The sequence below is a fragment of the Anser cygnoides genome, chromosome 6 (genome assembly GCF_040182565.1).
Source record: "Anser cygnoides isolate HZ-2024a breed goose chromosome 6, Taihu_goose_T2T_genome, whole genome shotgun sequence".
NCBI classification, from domain to species: Eukaryota; Metazoa; Chordata; class Aves; order Anseriformes; family Anatidae; genus Anser; species Anser cygnoides.
This window is the reverse complement of record NC_089878.1, coordinates 5,896,199-5,916,450: the sequence shown is the minus strand read 5'-3', so window position 1 is coordinate 5,916,450 and position 20,252 is coordinate 5,896,199. Positions and strand designations below refer to the sequence as shown.

At 40.0% G+C, this 20,252-nt stretch overlaps 3 protein-coding genes across 5 annotated transcripts; 2 read left to right on the top strand and 1 right to left on the bottom strand.

The window, feature by feature from the left end:
• The first annotated feature begins 8,064 nt into the window (after window positions 1-8,064).
• Window positions 8,065-10,799, top strand: ASDURF (ASNSD1 upstream open reading frame). Its single transcript, XM_013178635.3, has 4 exons — window positions 8,065-8,223; window positions 9,195-9,248; window positions 9,632-9,707; window positions 10,574-10,799. Exons 1-4 carry the CDS (start codon window positions 8,125-8,127, stop codon window positions 10,642-10,644), a joined length of 300 nt encoding a protein of 99 aa, XP_013034089.3. The 5' UTR covers window positions 8,065-8,124; the 3' UTR covers window positions 10,645-10,799.
• ASNSD1 (asparagine synthetase domain containing 1) lies at window positions 10,665-14,681 on the top strand. Its single transcript, XM_067000122.1, has 3 exons — window positions 10,665-12,146; window positions 13,651-13,832; window positions 14,351-14,681. Exons 1-3 carry the CDS (start codon window positions 10,665-10,667, stop codon window positions 14,610-14,612), a joined length of 1,926 nt encoding a protein of 641 aa, XP_066856223.1. The 3' UTR covers window positions 14,613-14,681.
• OSGEPL1 (O-sialoglycoprotein endopeptidase like 1) lies at window positions 12,678-20,228 on the bottom strand. 3 transcript variants are annotated; one of them, XM_067000124.1, is made up of 9 exons: window positions 20,088-20,228; window positions 19,397-19,632; window positions 18,349-18,751; window positions 17,260-17,464; window positions 17,032-17,180; window positions 16,436-16,566; window positions 16,239-16,310; window positions 15,906-16,009; window positions 12,678-14,779 (listed from the first exon to the last, which is right to left on the bottom strand). In XM_067000124.1, exons 2-8 carry the CDS (start codon window positions 19,606-19,608, stop codon window positions 15,919-15,921), a joined length of 1,263 nt encoding a protein of 420 aa, XP_066856225.1. In that variant the 5' UTR covers window positions 19,609-19,632; window positions 20,088-20,228; the 3' UTR covers window positions 12,678-14,779; window positions 15,906-15,918. The 3 variants fall into 3 exon arrangements, with proteins under 3 accessions (XP_066856225.1, XP_066856224.1, XP_047914452.2); XM_067000123.1 differs by lacking the exon at window positions 12,678-14,779 and having other exon boundaries at window positions 14,949-16,009; XM_048058495.2 differs by lacking the exon at window positions 12,678-14,779 and having other exon boundaries at window positions 14,949-16,009; window positions 18,364-18,751.
• Window positions 20,229-20,252: the final 24 nt, after the last annotated feature.

Sequence of the window (20,252 nt, the reverse complement as noted above, 5' to 3'; positions counted from 1 at the left end):
TCAAGTAGAAAAAAAATGCTCGAGGGTAATAAAGTCAGTGGGTAAATGGAAAGCCCTCAGCATAGCATAAGGCACAAAGGACAAAGTATAAAAATAAGTGAAGCACAACAAACTGTCTGATAAAATGTCCTCTGGCACATTAGAATTTGAAAACCTGAGAGTTTCCTTTCAAATCAGTCCCCCCTCTAACCCTGGGAAAACTAAATTTTCTGTCCTTGGTGCTCAAGTGGCCATATTTGCTCGCTAGAAAGCACTAAGTCCACATGTGTGTAAAAAAGAGGACAGAGCAACAAAGAGCATTCAAGAGCACCACATTTAATAAATCAGTCTAGGTAAATCCTAATCCAGCTGCGTGCCTTTGACCAGCCTTACCATCACTCTTGCCTCAGAGAGTTTTGCAAAGGTATTAGGCATTTCCTCCTCTCTCCAGCCTACTCAGATGTGATCTGGTCTGCCCAAATTCACAATTAGGCAGGTTTATTTTCTGTCTGAGGGAATGTGCCTTATGAGATGTAACATTCTGCAATGACAAAGGCCCTGGTTCTAGGAGACTCATGTTGGAATATCGCAAGCAGGCTGCCACTTCTGTACCTTTAGCCCATACTGCTTGGGCCGGCCTACTCCTTCAAAGCAATCTAATCTCTGTGTTTTATCTTCAAGAAAATATCAGTTGTGCATAATATTTTAAACACAGTACTTACCAACAGGGAGGAACTCCCAACAGGAAATAGGAGCAAGCACATAACTATCTCTCTAATCTTCTTCAGGCTTCCCAGCTCAACTTGCAAAAAAACAGGCTCCCGGTCAGGCTGCCTCTTCTCTCGGTGTGTGGTTGGTGCAGTTTCTTTTCCTTTCAGTATTAGATAGATATACTAGCAGTCATCTGACTTTGCATCGAGATGCTCCACTCCAAGGTAACACGAATGAGGCGTAGGTCCATCTGCTGTCCACAGACAGTTCTGAGCTTCTCATGCCCATGCTCTTTAACAGCATCAAAAGAAGGGCTTCCAGCTTCCAGGCTTCATACTGTAAACAAAATGATTGTTGTTATAAGACAGAGCACTCGATTTTTTAAGATGCCTGAACATTCATTGCTCAAAAGGTGTATCTAGAAATCTGATTCCATTCTCAAACTAGACACTTACTAAAGTGAACCGGTGTGTTGGTTATTTAACATATGTGAGGGAATGCCATGTCAGTTTATTAAGTCTGTATAACAAATATGACAACACAAATCTTTTTGTTCTACTTTACTAGGTAAAACTGCAACTCATATGAACTTCTAAGCAGTGCACAGCAAGGTGTTCTGCATTAAGGAAGGAAAGATATGAGAATTAAACGTCAGACTGCATTCTCAGCTATAGCGACATAAGACCTGGAGAAAGGACCTTGTATTCATTAGGGATATCTCAATTTTACACCAGGGAACACAGTGTGGACTTGGAAAAGTCTATTTTTAGACCTTTTATGTTTAAATCATCAGATGAAAGACTATGCTGGGAATATCTTTATAAACAAGCTGCTTGGTCCAACGCACTCAGAAGCTTTAAGCAATGTAATCAGAATATAAAAAAACTTGATAGACGATGCTGTGCAAGTTCTTAGCTATTTTCACAATAGCCTGAAAACATTCCATGTGAAAGTGATGAAATTCTGCTTTTAATTGGAAAATTAAGAATTGCCTGCATCTGATCAACACAGAAGTTTTGTGCAAAGAAGGTCACTGATTGCTTTAAAAGTGTATCAAAAGCAGATACTGAAAAAACCTGGCTGTACTACAAGCTCACAAAATGCTCCGAGATCTTGTTTTGTTTGCAGTAACAGGACTTTTAAAGCAGAATGATTAGAGGGTTTGCAAGGTTTCTTGTGCAACTGATAATCCAGATACTTAACCTAAGGAAACAAACCACAACTTTGCATAGATTCAGGTACAAAGATCCAGATTCCTAGTTGTGTAAGCTAACCTGACTTCCTTCAAATCCCAACGTCTCAATCAAATTAGCAAAAGGATTATCGCGAAGCTACACTGATTAATTTCAGCAATTTGAATTTTCTTGGACTACCCTGGCATGAGTTAATAAGTTACTAAGATATAGGTTTAACAGAGAAGTTAATGTAGAGATCATTGTTATGCCTCAGAATTTACTCATGTGGATCCTGAAGCTGCAATGTCAGAACACAAAATAACCCAGGATCAGAATGGAAAAGATTCCAAAAAAGACAAAAGTAATGCAGATACCACCTGACCATGCACTCCCCTATCTACCTGTCCTATAACCCAGGCTCCATTCTTTCTTTGACCAGCTCTGGGTTTGCTGAAGAGCCAGCACAGTTTCAGCTTGCTCTCTTGTGGCCAACCTTAGAGCTACAGTTGTCCTGGTACTGTTCAGTTCCAGTGACTTTCAAGCATCACGATGGCAAATTAAATTTAAGTGCCAGTAGTTACCAGTATCTGCAAGGCAGTAAAGAAATCGTTTTCTCCTGTCTAGCTCAGCTAGCTATGTAGAAGTGTAAAATTCCTTCTCACTGCCCTGTCTATTCTTGTGACCTGTGTGGACTACAACCCCTATTTTGTAACTTGCGAAAGAACATGCTGGGTAGGAAGTGCCGTCCTCCAGGTAGGAAGTATAATCCCCTGGGCAGGAAGAAACCTGGGGGAAAACACACATGAAGGCCACCTTGGCTGCTGCCCATCTGGCAGCAGATGGAATCCTTTCCCAGCCAGTACTCCTCTCTTGGAGCAAGGGGAAAGCATTAGTGAAGCTCTCCTGTTTTGTTATTTCTCAAGGCTGCTGTTGGGATAAAATTACCTCCAGCCCCTTTGCCAAAAATTTCCAGACTCTTGGGAGACTTCGAGCAGCTAACAGCTCATTCTCAGGCCCCAGCTAAGTACCTCCCCTCCTTGTACACTTGCCTGCCCCCTCTAGGAACTGAATGAACCTTACAAGTTTACCTCCCAAAAATAGTTTCATGCTAAAAATAGCCCGGAGCACCAGAGGTGGGCACAAGCACAGGCAGACTGAGCAGAGCTGTATCACTGAACCACGTTGCCCACTTAGCTGACAACCTCATATTTTAGACAGCGTGAGAGCATTCACCCCACCACCTCTCAAACGTGGGCGCACAGTGAAAGACCGAGATGGAGTAGCCATGAAGTGAGGTTGATTTTTGATCTCACAGGCCTGCACATGGAGAGGAAAGGTGCAGACCTTTTCCTTTGCTGAGTTTTAAACACAGCTACTCTTACTGTGGGTAAAACGTGGGTAAGTTCAGGAGCAATGACGTAGTAGGAAGCCATTCATCTTTAAAAGGACTTCTCAAAAGCACATTCCATATAAGCATGTATCCACAATGCATGGTAAGACCAGAAGCTGAAAACGCTCCATGTTCGCTGTTACGCCTCAAGACCATTATTGTCACTCCTATGAACCAACCGATGTAACAATCTCAGAAACTTTTTTGATTAATAAACATTAACTGTGTTTATTACTGAACATGAAAGGGATTGTCATTACAGAAATTATACTTTGACTACCGGGTTACTTAATCATCAACCTTCGTAACAGAACAGCAAATAAAATACACCGCCGGCAGATGGCTGGGAGGTGCTCCGATTAAACAAATTACTCCACAGAACAGGAGTGACAAACCACCACTAACACTAACCAATAGCATCAAAACTGTGATCCAGGTACGTGTGTTTCTTGTAGAATTTGAAGGACGAGCCCTTGAACCCTTCCAAACCATAGGCAACAGCTGTCCATCACCTTCAGCTAATCTGCTTTTGGAGTGCCGGTATCACGTAAGCACCCAGCTTCCTCCTTTGTCTCACCGCGCAGTCCCACGGGCAGCTGCGGTGACGTGAGGCTGGAGGCAGGAGAGTGTGGCTGAAGGTGGAGGGAGCAGCCAGACTGACCTGTTATGAAACTGTATCCTCAGTTTCTCTTTCTGGTGAAGGCAAATACAGCAATGCTAAGTGTAATGTTAGCAAATTACTGTGTTGGTAATTATTCCTGCGGCCAAATTTTTGTTTCTCATAGCTCTGCTGGGAGCCAGACTCTTTATCCTTCTACCACTGCCAAAAATTCCAACCAACATCAGTGAAGCTCATGGACACCATCAAAACAAGGTACAAACTTGCTCACAGGCTGGAAGTATTATAAAAACATGTGTGATTACGTGAGCCACAAATCATAGAGCAGCAAAAGTCAAGGCTCCTACCTCACTTATGCAAATAACAAATGTTTCACATAATTCATCAAGATTTGCAAAATGTTTGCACTCAACAGCAAGAGGACTTGTGGGATTTTATGAGATTTCTATATCAACAGAGCTGTGAGTAACAGTCTAAGTTTGGAATGGCTCTTGAGTCTTTAGAATGAGGTACAATTTTTAAAAACAGGGAAAGGGATAAAATGAGACCAAAACCAAACAAGCAAACAAAAAAAACAACACAACAACACTAATGTTCCTACATCGATTTGTGTAATAAAGTCTTACCCAAACCCTCCACTGCTATCCACTATTACTCATTAATAAATATATGCTCTATTTTCCACGAAAGTCAGTAGACTTCTGATTTTTTGAGATACACACTTCGGTCAGCAATTAATTCATGGATCAGAACATAAAATTTCTTTCATAGCCAAATAAAATTCTATCTTAGAATAAATCATTTTCAGAACATTCTTGTCAGAATAACTTGGCTTCTTCTTCATTTCTCAGCCTAAACTTATTTATGATATTGAATCACGATACTATTGATTTGTCTTTGTGTTATCATTATCCTGCCACTTAAACAACTCTCTTCTTCCCTGATGTATTTGCAAGGACAGGAAAACAGATGTATCACTGAACTATACCTAGAGCAGAACGAAAGAGACAGAGAATTGAGACCATCACATCACACAGCGAACTATATAACCTTACTATCTGTAAGTATTATAGAATTCATATCTCCTCTGGAATGTCTTTACGCAAACTGATGGGTTCACAAGGGAAAGCACTTGTCTATTTTTGTTGCCTATCTCGTTGATGCAAACAATTGCTTTTCCTGCAATAGAGACATTAGGGGTCATCAGGGGTGAGAGGTGGCTCTTCAGATGTTCTGAACACTAAACTGACATAAGAAACATGCAGTCAATCCTGACTGAACTAACTTATTTCAGAGATACCTTAGGAAAATGATCACCATTTAAAAAATCATCTTCTCCATCTTTTCACATTATAGAACATTTCCTGTAAGCAAGATAGTGAGATACTTATTTCCTGAAGTGTTTTGCTTGAAAATTTTCCTCTTCAGTTCTTTTTTATACAGAAAGTTGTGATTGTTGGATTGCCAAAGGATGCTGAACTGCTTGCAATCCAATCTACTATAATATTTCAAGTAAGCATCCTCATGATGCAAGCCTCACTTGTGCTTCTCTTACGTGTAATTAAAGAGACAACAAAAAGGGCTCACCAACAGCACACACTTCATTGAAAAGGACAATACCAGTGCCTTCAAACTACAGAAACTGCAGATAAATTCATGTCCTACACTGATTACATCATCACTCATAAATCACAAGTTCACTGATAAAATGATGCTTATTCAGAAACATCCGCACTTTCATCTGTACTCCTTAAATAATTGAAATAAAGAAACTAAAGCCAAGCTAAATTCTTTCTGTCTCTTATGATAACGATTCTGTGACTGGGGCTTAATTATCAGGCTTGATGTTCGAATCAAGACTGGGGTTTATCACTCTCTCGCTGCTCATATTCCTTGCTCCATGTCAACAGAATCACAACAAAACAAAATCTACTTTGACAGAGAAGCAAAAATGCAGCAGATAGTATATGATGACCACACAGTCTGACGTTTTCTCATATAAATATTATGATAGAAATACGTCCAGGTGCTGGAAGGCATTCATGCTTTAAAGGTGCCCTTGGGAACGAGGCCCCAAGCCTGTATTTATGGAATCATTTTTTTCTAATAATTTGTGTGTTTGTATTGTTTGAGACATTTTAAGCTCTTTGAAAACACGTGAACACAAAATGCCTCCCCATTGACACATTTTGCCAATATAATAAAATTATTTAATACAAGTATTTATTTCAACAGTTGCATTTCTTTTTGGTGGAAATACTGTAGTGGCATATCAAGTGATCAGCAGTCTAATAAATTGTAAGACTGACTGCATAAAGAGACTGCTGGACTTGCTTGTGGGTAAAATTGTAGCTATTGTAGCAACAGCTACTCTAGCCTGACATGGCAGAAATTCATACAATAAACGCATGGGCTGCAGATTAGTTTTTCCTTCCCTCTAGACACTGATCTACTTGTTTTGCAGGTTTCATTCTCTCCATCGTAACATTTTGTTCTATAAACTTGGAGATGGTTAACATTCTTAGTTTTTCCTGGAATCTTTTTATGGAATCCTGTAGATGCTGGGGAGGAGGAAACTGGGCACAATAACCAGGGCAGGCAGAGGAGGTGGCCACAGCAATAGGGCCGCAGCCTCAGCAGGCACGCAGGGCAGACCCAGTGATGGCCGCCAGGTTCAGCCCAGAGTCCAGTCCACCGGACAAGCCCATGGTGATGAGGCAGGGCCAACGGCAAAACAAGAAGGTGAGTCACCAGCAAGCCAGGGGCCAGTAAGGACAGAGCAACCAGGGCCCTGAGTTCCCCAGTGACGAGCTGAGTCCGAGGTCAGGCTGGGAAACAAGTCAGCGGGTCAGGGGCCAGGTCCAAACCCAAGTCCTGCCTACAAGGCAGGGCACAGCCGCAGCACTGCCACAATGGTAGCTCAGGTGAGAGCCACACGGAGAGGCTCGACCTAAAAGCAGCTCCCAAGAGGAGGAGCAGGCCCTGAAATAGTGAGGGGACACTCTGCTGAAGTTTCTGCCAGCTGATTCTCTGGGCTCCAAGGCCACTGTAAACAGCTTTTCCGTAACAGAGGGCTAGCACTCTTGGGACAAGCCTCCTGCTCATGGGCTGACAGGAGAGTCCTATAATGTACTAATATACCATACACCAGAGTTGGATTCCAGTCACTGATGCCACAAAATTGGAAGAGATCCACTAAATCACTGAACAAACCGCCTCTGACAATGCTGTGGCCTTTAGCAACCCTGACACAAGCAATTTAGTGGCTTCCTTCCTGTTTTAGACTGTCAACAAAGCATGAGTTGAGGTCAGAAAAAGGTCTCCAGTATGAGAGATAAGATGGATATTTTTGTTTTACATATGCCCAGCATGATGAACTTGCCAAACCGATTTTTGTTTGCAAACACTGCAATCAGGAAAAAAAAAAAAAAAAAAGAAATTGTTATGAACACAAAGCGTTCTCGTGTTCCTATATTCCACCCTATCAGCCGTGTGGTATTTCCTGTATCAGAAACATTTCTCAGACCTCCATCCTCCACAGCATATAGTAGTGACTCAAACTCCTAGGACGCACTTACCTACTGCGTTCAGCACAGAGCCCAGGTTAAGCAGAGGATGTGGCACCAGCCTGCTCCCAGCTCTCTGCACCCTCCCACGTGGTGGTTTTGTTTCAGCTTCTACGGACGGACTGCACACACTAGGCACGAAGCCCTTTGCTGCTTTACTCATGATACCGCCATGGGTTCAGGCAGTCTGCCACATTCTTTTAGTCATAGCCTTTGTGAACGTTTCCAAATGCTCCATTTTGGTAGTCCCAAATTATTGGCTCTGCCTCTCCTGTGGTGTCCAGACCAGATACACCGCCACTGCTCTGATATTTGATTTCCATCCCAAACTGATAGCATTAAATAAACTGCAAAAGAGGCACAAAAAGATGAGGCATCCAACCATTGCCCTTGGTAACTGTGACAGCTCATTTAACCAAGGAGACTTCAAAAAAGGTCTTGCTTTGCGACCTCCTGAAGTATGTACCAAACTCTACAGCCCAGGGCCTTTCTTTCTTTCTCTTTCTTTCCCCTTTTTTCCCCTTCCCGCCCTCAGAAGCCCGCTCTCCCCCTCGCTCCCCGCCGCCTTCACACGGCGTCGCTGCCGACGCCCTCACAGCGCTGTGCCCGCCCCCTTCCCGCCCTAATGGCGGCCGCGCGGCGCATGCGCGAGCAGCCCGGCGGCTGCGGGGCGGTGAGCGAGGTATGGCGGCGCGGCGGGGCGAGGAGGAGGAGAAAAAGGAGGAGGAGGAAGGTGAAGGGGAGAGCGCCGTGCTGCGCCCCAGGGACCAGCTGAGCCGGAGGGTGAGCTGAGGGGGGCCTGAGGGGCGGCCCTGCGGCGGGGAAGGGGGCGATGAAGCGGGTGGTGAAGCGTGTTGGCTGCCGCGGGGAGGAGCGGAGGGCCAGCCCTGTCAGGAGGCTGCGTGTCCGTGTAGTCCCGTCCTGTAAACTCTGTGGCGTTTCCATATTGCCGCGGCTGCGTTTCTGTCATGTAAACTCCGGGGTGTTTCTGTCATTTCGTAATTGCCTGAGGAGCCATGAAGGGTTAGCACAGAAGTTCTGCAGCCTGTAAACTCTCAAGGGCCTGGCACACTCTGTAGCAAAAGATGGCACTGCTGTTCTGTCTGTTGGGGCAGTTTTAATACAGTTTTAGCGGGGTTGGTTATTTTATTTTCTAATGTATTTATTTATTTTTGCCCGTTTCATTTTGAATCTGGAGAATATCTGGAGAATAACTGTGATTATAAAGTATCGTAGAGGTTATGCTAAACTTTGGTCTCCAAAAGTTGATATTTTTGTTGTTAGCTGTTCACATATTTCTTTGCTTTTGTTTTGTTTTCTGGGGGTGGTGGTGGTGGTGGTGGTGTGATCTCTGATCATAAATAACTAGAGATACTCTAGCTTCTCAGTAATGATTGCTTTGGGGGATAGGGGAAATGCCAATTCATGTAGGATAACCCCTTTCCAGAGCAGTTATTAGTACTGCTTCACCAACCTATAGGTGTATTCGTAATTTTAAATTCAAAAGAAGTCTGGAAACTGTAATTCAGTTACATGGCCCAAAGCATTGCAGTACCTGTTTGGAGTAATGGGTAGTTTAATGCCACTTTTTCATTCCTGTGTCCACTTTCACTTCAACAGTCCGTTCAGGGAACAGTGACCGTGTGTTCTTGTAGCTGTCTTTAAAATATGGGTAAGGGTTTTTTTCCCACCAGGATTATAACACAATAGTTTATTTTTAATAATTAAATTGGACTGCGTCTTTTACTTTTCAGATTAAAGAGCAGAAAGTTATAATTGATGAGCTTTCTAATTTGAAGAAGAACAGGGTAAGCATTTACAAATTCGCATTTGGCTATTTGTGCAGTGTAATACAGTGTGGCATTGAGGTATTTTTGTTAATGTTTTATCTAAGTTATGATGTTTGAATTGAGCAGAAGATGTCATTAAATATTCTTGCTTCTCATGTTTATATGTTTTAAAATAAAATATGATCCCATAAGCATGAGGAAGAGAGAAATGCAGAATAGTAGTGGGCTGACCGTGAAATGTTTTTTGAAATGTACATGAGACCATTGCTGTCAGCGGGGTAGAAGTAACCCTTCTGACCAAAAAGTGACGGATATCTCAGTGAACCTGCATCAATTTCTGCTGCGGTGTGGTTGCTTGAGATTGTTACTTTTCCTTAATGCAGTTTGGTTTTGTTTTACAGAAAGTTTATAAGCAGCAACCCAACAGTAACATATTCTTCCTTGTAGACCGAACAGAAACGCTGTCTCAATGCAAAAGTAAGTTTGCAGAGTAAAAGGTAATCCAGCAGTTAACTGTTGAAAAGATCTCTGTGTAGCTTTTAAAGTTTTCGAAGATATATTAAAATGAAAAACTGGCAACTGCATGTTAAATGAGAAGTACGCTTCAGGGACACTTATTTTTCTGGGTTGGATAAATGTGAAAATGTTTCTGCTTGATATGGATACAATACAAAAGCAAGTGCTGAGACAGGAAGGAGAACATCTGGCCCTGCAGAGGAGTCACTATTATTTGTGCCCTTTGTGAAGCTGTGTGCACTTGGTCCCGTTTTTTTCTTAAAAAAAAAAAAAAATCCCCAAAATTGCATGGAATGAGTATAAATTAAATAATGACAAACTAAACTGCAAGCTAGGCTAGAAAACTTTAGCTGTGTGAAATACTGGATTTGTGGAATCAGGAAAGTAGGATAATGGAGGACAAATAGAGCTGATGGTTGAACAGGTTAAAAATGTATAAATAGACTTCTTGGAATGAACAACTGGAAATTTCATTCTCTTCTTTTGATTGGAGTTTACAGCGTTAACACTTTGACAGTTCACTTATTATGAATGTGTAAATCCTACTGATTATGTAGGCAATAGCTGGCCGTTCCTTCAGTTCTTAAACTTGTAGTGTGGCTTCCCTTGAGGAGGGGAAAAAGCATAAACTTTGTATAATTGAAGACAAATAGGCTACAGTGAACTAACTGTGTTATATCAATATTATAGACCTTTTGTTTCAGAGTTTTGTGTTCATCTCTTTAACTGAACAAGTGGCTAAAGTTACTCATTTCTTAGATATGCTCTTAAACTTGCTTACTCCTAAACTGACCGAAACTAATTATTTGTGTATTTTTATCACGCAGTTGTACTAGATGAATTAAAGAAGGCACATCAGGAGATGGAAAATTCAGAGAAGACGAAAATCAAGAAGTAGACCGTCTGAATTCAGTCGCGATGTGTGGTATTTGTTGTGTTGTTACCTTGCCTAGCCAGCACACTGTTCATCATTCCTTTAATGAAGACATGCACTGCTGTCTGAGAAGAAGAGGACCAGACAGTAGTCAACAGTTGATAAAAACTGCATCTGATCTGTCTTATAAGTGTCTGTTTTCTGGCCACGTACTTCACTTGAGGGGAGTACTGACTCCTCAGCCTCTGGAAGATGCCAATAACAGTATTTTCCTTTGGAATGGAGAAATTTTCAATGGATTGCCTGTAGGAGATACAGAAAATGACACTGAAGTTATGTTTCATCATCTTGAATTATGCAGTAATGAAGCTGACATTTTGTCGCTCTTTTCATTGCTTCGGGGTCCGTGGTCTTTTATTTATTATCAAGCTTCTAAACACAGTTTATGGTTTGGTAGAGATTATTTCGGTCGTCGTAGTTTGCTTTGGCAGTTCAGTGATAAGATTGATGGGGCTTTCTGTCTCACATCTGTAAGCGTTTATTCTGAATCTGGTAACCAATATCAAGAAGTCCCAGCATCTGGAATTTTCAAAATTGATCTCAAAGCTTGGGCAACAACTAAATCTTTGTCTTTAACGTTCTTTCCATGGACGTACAGCTGCTCAGAGAAAACAGCAGAAGAAATATTCATCAATGTTCTGGACCAAGTTTCAAAAGACTTACCAAATCACATACCTCTTGTGATGAATGAATCAAAACTATGTCTAAGAGCACCAGTTATCCCCTTAAATAAAACAATTTCTGAAGCCTCAGATGAATGTGCAAGCACTAATATTAGTGACATTACCCCTATGGTTTCTGTTGAAACTCTTCAAGAATTTCTTGCAAAGGGACACAGGAAAAAATTAGTCCATCAGTTTATTGATGTTTTAAATGAAGCAGTGAAGAGGCGGGTTTTATTACTCTTTAGAAGTGAAGAACGGGAGACAAGAGAAGTTCAAAGCCTTTCTCATGGGAAAGCCCACGTTGCAGTGCTCTTTTCTGGTGGTGTTGATTCTATGGTTATTGCAGCCCTTGCTGATCGACACGTTCCTTTGGAGGAACCAATTGATCTTCTCAATGTAGCTTTCATGATGAAAGAACAAGCTAAGCAAAAGGGTACTACTAAAAAACATACCAACCAGAAAATAAGGCTTGATTTGCATAGCTGTCCAGAAAGTTGTAAAGAGACGGATGCTAAAACTGGTGGTCATTTGTCTTGCTTTGACGTTCCTGACAGAATCACTGGTAGGGCAGGACTGAAAGAATTAGAAGCCCTTAACCCCTCAAGAATCTGGAACTTTGTGGAAATTAATGTTACACTAGAGGAATTGAAAGAAATGAGACAACAACACATTAATCACTTAATTTATCCACTGGATACAGTCTTGGATGACAGCATCGGCTGTGCAATTTGGTTTGCTTCCAGAGGGGAGGGGTCTATTAGTAAACAAGGAGAAATGAAACCATATAAAAGTCCTGCAAAGGTACTGATTTTTTTTTTTGGTTTTGTTTTCTTTCTTACACTTGATTTGTGACTGTGAAAATAGTTCCGTTGCAGAAATTAGCAGCAGTTTTTAATACTCGTGACGCCTCTGAAATTCAGTGGCTGAATGCAGGATAGTTACTGATGTACTGATAATCTTTTTATAATTCTGGAATTAAAAACCATTTAGTTCCTTTGTCCTGTAATGTGTATAGCTTTTCAATAAGCTTGAATAAGCAACAGTGACTCGGAAAAAATAACACACAACACCTCTCATGCTCAATGTCTTAATTCAGTAGTAGAGAAGTGTTATTCAATCCAACTGAATAGGTTAATAAATTTAGAGAGAAACCTTAATAAATTAAGTGGTACTGTTTTGTGCCAGCATCCTAGAAGTTGTAAAATTACTAGCTGCTCCTTTAGACAAATGTACATGATGAAGTAGACATTAATAATGACAGAAAAGATGACTACTTTGAATCTTTTATAATTAGTCTGATTGAATGACTGTTCAAATTACAAAGAGTAATTATTTCCTTTTGTAAGTTGTTTTTGTATATGTAGTTTTAAGTAAAATATTTTAAGTAACTAGATAATTTCCTTGTGAATTCATTTTTTTTAATTCCTTCCCCCATCCCTACCCAATTTCCTGATGCTTTATATTCTGAACGATTCAAAAAAATAGAAGCTGTTGGAGTGATGCTATAATGTGCTTAAAAACTACCACTCGTAGATCACTATTTAGTTGACTGCTTTGCTCAAGTCTGTGCATCTCAGATTTGCAAAATATAAAATCACAGAAGGTCCAGAATATGTTGAAATGGGTCACGAGTTTCCAAAACCAAGTGACAATCTCATTCTCCAATCAGTGACTACTGTGTGCAGGTAAATTTGATTGATAACTAGCTAGTGTCACATTAGTAGTACACTGAAAAAAATGGTTAGTCGTGACTGGTTATTCTACAGTGAGTTGCTGTTGAAGGCACAGTAGAGGATCAGGTATAGTAGTGTTGAGGACATTTTATGTGCTTATCACTGAGTAGACAGGACAATATTTTTACTTGGTGTAATGTGGTTATTAACCCAGTAGCTGGCAAACTAATATAATCTCGGTGTACATTCAGGTAACTATATAGAGTGACATAGCACCATCTCTGGCAATGATTTTTTTAAAGGCTGGTGCTTAGCAGGTGCTGTTTATTGTAACAAAGACGTTCTTCCAAGCTACCCATTTCTGACACAGTATTTCGGTTTCTTTTGCTCGCGTGAGTATAAATGCGTGCATGTACTTCTTAGGTCTGATCGTGAACCTGTTAGTTTCCAAGTGGCTTTACTGGGAACTATTTCAAGCTGTGTAAATATAGAAGGTGCATGCCACCACGATAGTAATATATACAGAAGATACATATTATTTTCCTTACGTTGTAGTTAAGCATTTAAGGTCTGTTACGTATTATTAGCCTGCACAGACACTAAGAAAAATTTCTTTTATTCTGTTCTCTTAGGTTGTGCTTACAGGCATTGGAGCAGATGAACAACTTGCTGGGTATTCTCGCCATCGTGTTTGCTTCAAAAAATACGGCTTAGAAGGTCTGAATAAAGAACTTGAAATGGAGTTAGGACGCATTTCTTCTAGAAATCTTGGTAGAGATGACAGAATTATTGGTGATCATGGAAAAGAAGCCAGGTAGTATTGTTTTAACATGAAACAAGGCTGGTTTTGCTGGTTAGATTCTGGTTTTATCAGTCTGAGAGAAAGCTCAGTTTGGAAGTTGTGTGCACTTTTGTCTCTAAATTCTGTTTCATTTGTGTTCATGCTGCTAATAACATCTGTGGTTAGCTACGAATGCCTGGAACTCAGAAGGCTGTGAGAACATGTTGTGTAAATGTTTTTGTCTTAAAGTTACAGCATAGCTTCCTATAGTATTTTTAACACTTTAATGTTTATCTTCAAGTGTTACTTTAAAACTTGGCCTTTTCCTTCCTAGTGCTTTTCTGATTTTATTTTCTTTTCCCTTGGTATAAAACCAGCATTTCTAAGCTCAAGCAAAGAGCAAGAATGAGCATCAGTTTTGAAAACTTAGGGGCTTCTGAGTTTAAATGTGTTTAAATCCTTCTTCCTCTCACACAGTATACCTGCTTTGGAGACTTGGCACCAACGTTTAAGGCGTATCTACGATTTGCTGTGTATGTCTTTCTCTTTAGGTTTCCTTTTCTTGATGAAGATGTTGTTTCATTCCTCAATTCACTGCCTATCTCAGAAAAAGCAGACTTGACTTTACCTCGAGGAATTGGTGAGAAATTGATTCTGCGTCTTGTAGCCAAGGAGCTTGGTCTTCAAGCCTCAGCTGTTCTGCCAAAAAGGGCTGTGCAATTTGGATCTCGGATTGCAAAACTGGAGAGCAACAGTGAAAAAGCATCTGACACCTGCAGCCGACTGAAGTTACTTTCAGTAGATGAATTATAAAGCTGCATCCAAAATGTTGTATTTATCCTAAATGTACATTCAGTAAATCTTTGGTTGTTTTTTTTAGAATGTTTGGTCTATTTTCTTTTTCACACACTTGGTCTTTAGAGTCATCAAAATAATACAAAAAGATGCGTACTTGTAGTAGGATCTCATTATGAATGCATCTATAGGGGAGAAAGAAATACTGGTCTCTGAAGGTGGTCTTTAAGGTCCCTTCCCCTACCTTTCTAGGATTTTATTTGTAGAGCCTTCCTAACCGTTACTTTACAGTGCCCAGTGACTGAGGAACCCATTTTACTAACTGCCCTTTCTACATGTGAGTGAGCCTAGCAATCTATTCTCTATTTCTGTATCTTCTGTCATTTTCAGTGTCTATCATACCTCTTCAGCTTCACTTTCTGTTCCCAAAATATGGCTGAAGTTTTGTGCAAGTGACAGTAAACTATGCCTTCTCCAGTTGCTCATTCTGTATTTTTCAAATGTAAGATCTTTCTTCTACATTAGAAATAACAACATGACAGGCACGTATTTGTAACAGAAAAAACATTACTTTTCCTTGTAAAATGTGAGAAATATATTTGCTGTTAAGAGTAACTGCCCCGATCATAACATTCAGGCTCAAGTTGCATATGCCTTGGCCTTTTTTGTTTTAAGGAAGAAGTTGTTGAAGGATGTCTTACAACGGGAAGAAAGTTTGGCTTACTATGATGTTTGTGATCTGTTTTTTTAAAAAAGAAGAAAATATAAATAGTGCTAGGCCTATACTTACAAAAATTAAAATTTTGGTGTAGGAATGATCTTCTAGCACCAACAGAAGAAAAGGCGGTGCTGCTGAAATTCAGCTGTAGTGGCACAGCCAACATATGAAGAGCTTCTTGAAAGCCTGTGCTCACTTGTTTACTTCCTTTAACTTCTCACTCACAGAAGGTATGATTTTTTTATATGCAATTTGAATTACCTTATATAAATTATATATTATACTGTTAAATTATTAGATGATATGTATTGTAATTACATCTTATTACAAATTATAAAGTAAGCATAAGCAATGGAGATACTTTCACTTATATTTAGGTTTATTAGAAAATGCACTTCCTTGTTATTGTTTTGATACCTAGAACTCTTAGACGTTTGTGGAAAAGTAACTACAGCAACTGGAATAATTGTGGTGATACCACACAGCATTTATTTCTCCAACATGTGATCTTTCAACAACTGAAAGCAAAGCAAAGTAACTATGTTTAACAGCTTTGAAATGGTTTTTGCTTAACCATTTATCGTTGCATTTACCTTAAGTTACATCTTAACTTGCCAACTGTAGTATCTTCCTTAGTTTTGGCACCTTGATGGAATCTTCTTCGACTTGGTTTGAAATATCAGTTCCAAGGGGAGCTCTAGAAAATAAAGTAGTATATTTGCTAAAAGTAATTAAGATAACAGTATTGCTGCAGTAAGATGGTGGTCCTGTATCACTTGGATGTGCAGATGCACAGACCTTATATCCATTGCAAAGTTACTCCTCATCAGTTTCTGATCAGTTTCTCTTTAGTTTCTATCTCCTTCCACTTTCACTGACTGTAGTGAGTAAGTGAAGAAATAGTCTGTGAATAATTGAGTACTTACTTGGGTTCATAGCGGATGCCCTCAGTGCTGTTTAAAACACCAAGTCCTGCACGTAATCTTTCAATGCCATTCCTAAGCAAGAAGGTAATTATATAAATATGTATGTTGTAATGTATACGTGGTTCAGTCACCATATAGGGACATTCTTGACACTCAAATTTTAAAGAACATTACAGAAACACACAAAGAGTTCTTACCATGCAATCATAACACCATTATCAGTGCACAGTCTTGGAGGAGGAGACAGAAAAGCAAAATTGTTTGCATTTGCCAGAGTTTGCAGGCCTTTTCTGATATACTGATTACTTGCAACTCCTCCTGATACAACCTGACAGCAATTTTAAAAAGAAAAAAAAAAGCATTAACTCAAAAGTAACTCCTCTTAGCATTCTAACTAGCATTCTATTTAAAAAGAAAAAAAAATCAGACAGTTTTGAAGACAGCAATAAATAATAGAACAGCTATCTAGTACTGGTTAACACTAGATCAAAGTATGTGGCCTGAGTTGTTACAGAAGGTTAGGTTAGTTGGTAAAACAAAATAAGCAAAAAAAACCCTTGTAGCTTAAAACCAAGTATAAAAGATGTCATATGAATACCTGAAATGAGTATTACTTTAATTCTAGTGTTTTAAGTGAATTTAATGCATACTGCCAATCTTCCTCACCCATCCAGATTACCATTTTTGTCAAGGGAGCAAGTATAACAAGGCAACTGCATCTTCAAGTTACGTGGTGAGAAGTGTAAAAAGCAACATGCTCCGTAACACAAACAAGAAACTCAAGTATACCCACCAAAGTTGCATGTTTTGGTGACAATATGCCATTTTTTATGCAGAAAAGCATAGCTCGATATGTCCGCTGGATAATGTGAATGGCTACTACATGCTGTACAGCAGCGGCGATATCCTTAACACAAGACAGGAGCTCACCTTCTTGAATACCTATAGAAATGTATGATCAAAGGGGTTTTCCTGAGTACAGCTCATCAAGCACATGGTTTATATCTGACTTTAAAAATACCTTCTTCTTTTTCTTTTTGTATAACGGTTTTATTGATGAGGTTCTGAAGTCCAGAAAAAGAAAAATCACAGTTACGATACTGTTGCATGGGAAGTCTGAATGTGTACTGTTGCCGGTTTCCAGTTTGAGCCAAGTGTTCTATCGCCTTCCCCCCAGCCATGCTGTGGCATTCTGGGTGCTTTATTAAAGAGAGTCTTCTTGCTACCTGAGGAGATAACAAACAGAATCAAAATAGGGAGCTAAATTAATTCCTCTGCATATGTAACCACATAACTTTTGCGGTCAATGGAGTGAAATCAGGCACCACAAAATCCAGCATTATTAAGATAAAATTATGAACAGGGCAATATATGGACAAAATATAATGCCACATGGACGTTTTTGCTAGCGTAATTAGAAATGCCATTCTATAATAATTTGGTCAAACACGAGGACCCTCAAATTTTGCAGGAAACATTACTTAGCCAAGTTTTGTGCTGTAGGAAACACACATTGACTGCTATACTGTATTACCAGGTAAATAGGAACAAAGTTGGTTTCAATTTTAAACTATCCCCTTCTCAACTTAATTCATTTCATCTCCACACTTTTTTAAAATCATAAACACATTCTTTGTTTTAAAAATAGGCTTGTGTATGAAAACAAAATTGAAACTGGCCAGTTTTACAGATTACAGTCAGCTACCCTAGCAACATAGACTCTGAAAGCCAAACCAAGCTTTTCAAGCTATACAAAAAAAAAAAAAAGTAACAAATGTTTTAATATGTATTGTTTTAAGTATCCTTTAAAATATTGCTATTGATCTTATCATAATAATGTAACTCATTTGTATAATGGCTATCATTGAACTTTCCAAGACCAGTTTTGGTTATGTTGTCTATATGCTAAAAATATATTTAATGAACATATTTAATACTGATGCTACTAAAATGCATAGATTTCTAACAGCTCCTTAGGTCTATGATATTTCGAAATAGAGAAATACAATGTTAGGTAAAGCTCTTATCACATTGTATTACTGTCTTCATGCTGATCCTAATACTATGATTGTGTAGTGTAGCAGCAATAAAAACAGGAAGATTCACTTACGTATGGAAATATTACCTTATCCAGCATGTCACCTGGTGCTATATCTATTGACTGTCCAAGCACAAGGAAATCTGAAACTCCTTGTGCTACTGCCAAGATACAGTGGCCTCCAGAGAGTAAAAGAACTAAGAAGGGAAACTCCACTTGATTGGTCAGTCTAATGGTAAGTGCGTGAGCCTCCATGTGATGGATGGGTATGAAGGGCTTCTGGTACTTGTTCACCAGTTTTATGCTGTAGTCCAGTCCCACCTCCAGGCTTAGCGCAAGTCCTGGTTTCACTGTAGTCGCGATAGCAGTAAGTTCATTTACAGAAACTCCACTGACACTAAGTGCTTCCTTCACTACTTGCTCGATGTTTTCCCTGTGGAGTTGCTGTGCCACAAGAGGAATTATTCCACCTGTTCTAGTTAAAAACAAATATTTGTAACATATTTGTATTTCGTAAGTAAAAACATATTTTTACGTGATTTTAACACCTCGATCTTGCCAGATTCTGCCTGTTTCTTAGGACATTTGAGAATGCCTTGTTTAGTCTAAAGAACATCTATGCACTGAAGAGAGTATAATTATCATTCAGAGGTCAAAAAATGTACCTTTCCCTTTTTTAGTACACATTTCTTTTAAATATACTTCAGTGCTGTTCCAAAGCAATGTCTGTAACTTAACGTTCACAGTCCTTCATTCATCAGTTGAGGTACTTAGTAACTAATGCCTATTTTTGATTAATTTTCCCTTAAAACATATATATGGTAGTTTTAGTAGTAGTAGTAATTGAATGTTTAATCAAGTGAGATGAGTAATCTGTGCCTTATTAAAAAAAAAACTTGTTAAATGCACAGCATTTCTTTCCTCACACTTGCTATTATCTAAAGCAGAATGTGTCAGAGCTCAAAAGATAGGTCTTTATACCCACCCACTCATGTCAACTTTTCTGGAAAATACTTTTATACAGATGATATTACATGGAAGTATAACAATAAAATCACTAGTGAGCATATTTAGCCACAACTACAGTATTGTAGTTGCACAGTGAGCCATATATTCTTACTTCAGATGGACTTCCCTTTGACATTGCAGCGCTTCTCCCAGAACATTGCCAGCTTCATCCACAACCGCAGCACCTGTATCGTCACAGCTCGTTTCTATTCCCAGAACAAGTTTTGGGAGATGCCGTTTTCCACAGTGAGTAGAGCTGCTTCTCAGCCACCCAGCTGGGCTGCATTTAACTGTTTTCAAAAGGCTTTTGGCAATGCTGTTCATTGCTAAACATTTATCTTGTTATGTCTAGGAGAGAATTGTACAATTTATTACTACTGAAGTGTTCTCAAGCAAGTACTCTTACAGATTTAAAATCAGCCTACTTATTTTTAGGTAAAATATACCAGTAATATGTATTTATCCACAAGTTAGGATTTTAAAGCTTGCACGGCTGTGAAGGTGTGCTATAACTTTCAAAGTTACGCACTACCACACGTGGTTTTTAAGACCTTAGGAAGAAATATTTTTCTCGAAGGCGCTGGGGGCGAATGCCTATCCTGCCTTAGCCATGCTTCAGGAGGATTTCTCTCCACGGGCGCTTGCTGCTCATGGCCCTTCCCGCAGACCCACCGCCGCGTCAACCCCGGGCAAACTGCAGGAGAGCCGCACTTTGAGCCCCCCTCCTGCCGCTGCCCGACCCGGAACCCGTGAGTCTCATCTCCACGCGCCCTCCCTTCGCTGTGCCGCTGCCAAAGCCTTACCCGCGACCTTAAAAGCTCCCAGCCACCCCGGTCCTTCCCGCCGCCGCGGTCCGCCATGACAGGGCGGGGCATCAGGCGGAGCCGCCGCCATCTTGGGGCCGGGCGGGCCGCGCTCATCTGCGCCCTGCGGCGCACGGCTCCAGCCCACAGAGAGGAAGCGGCCAG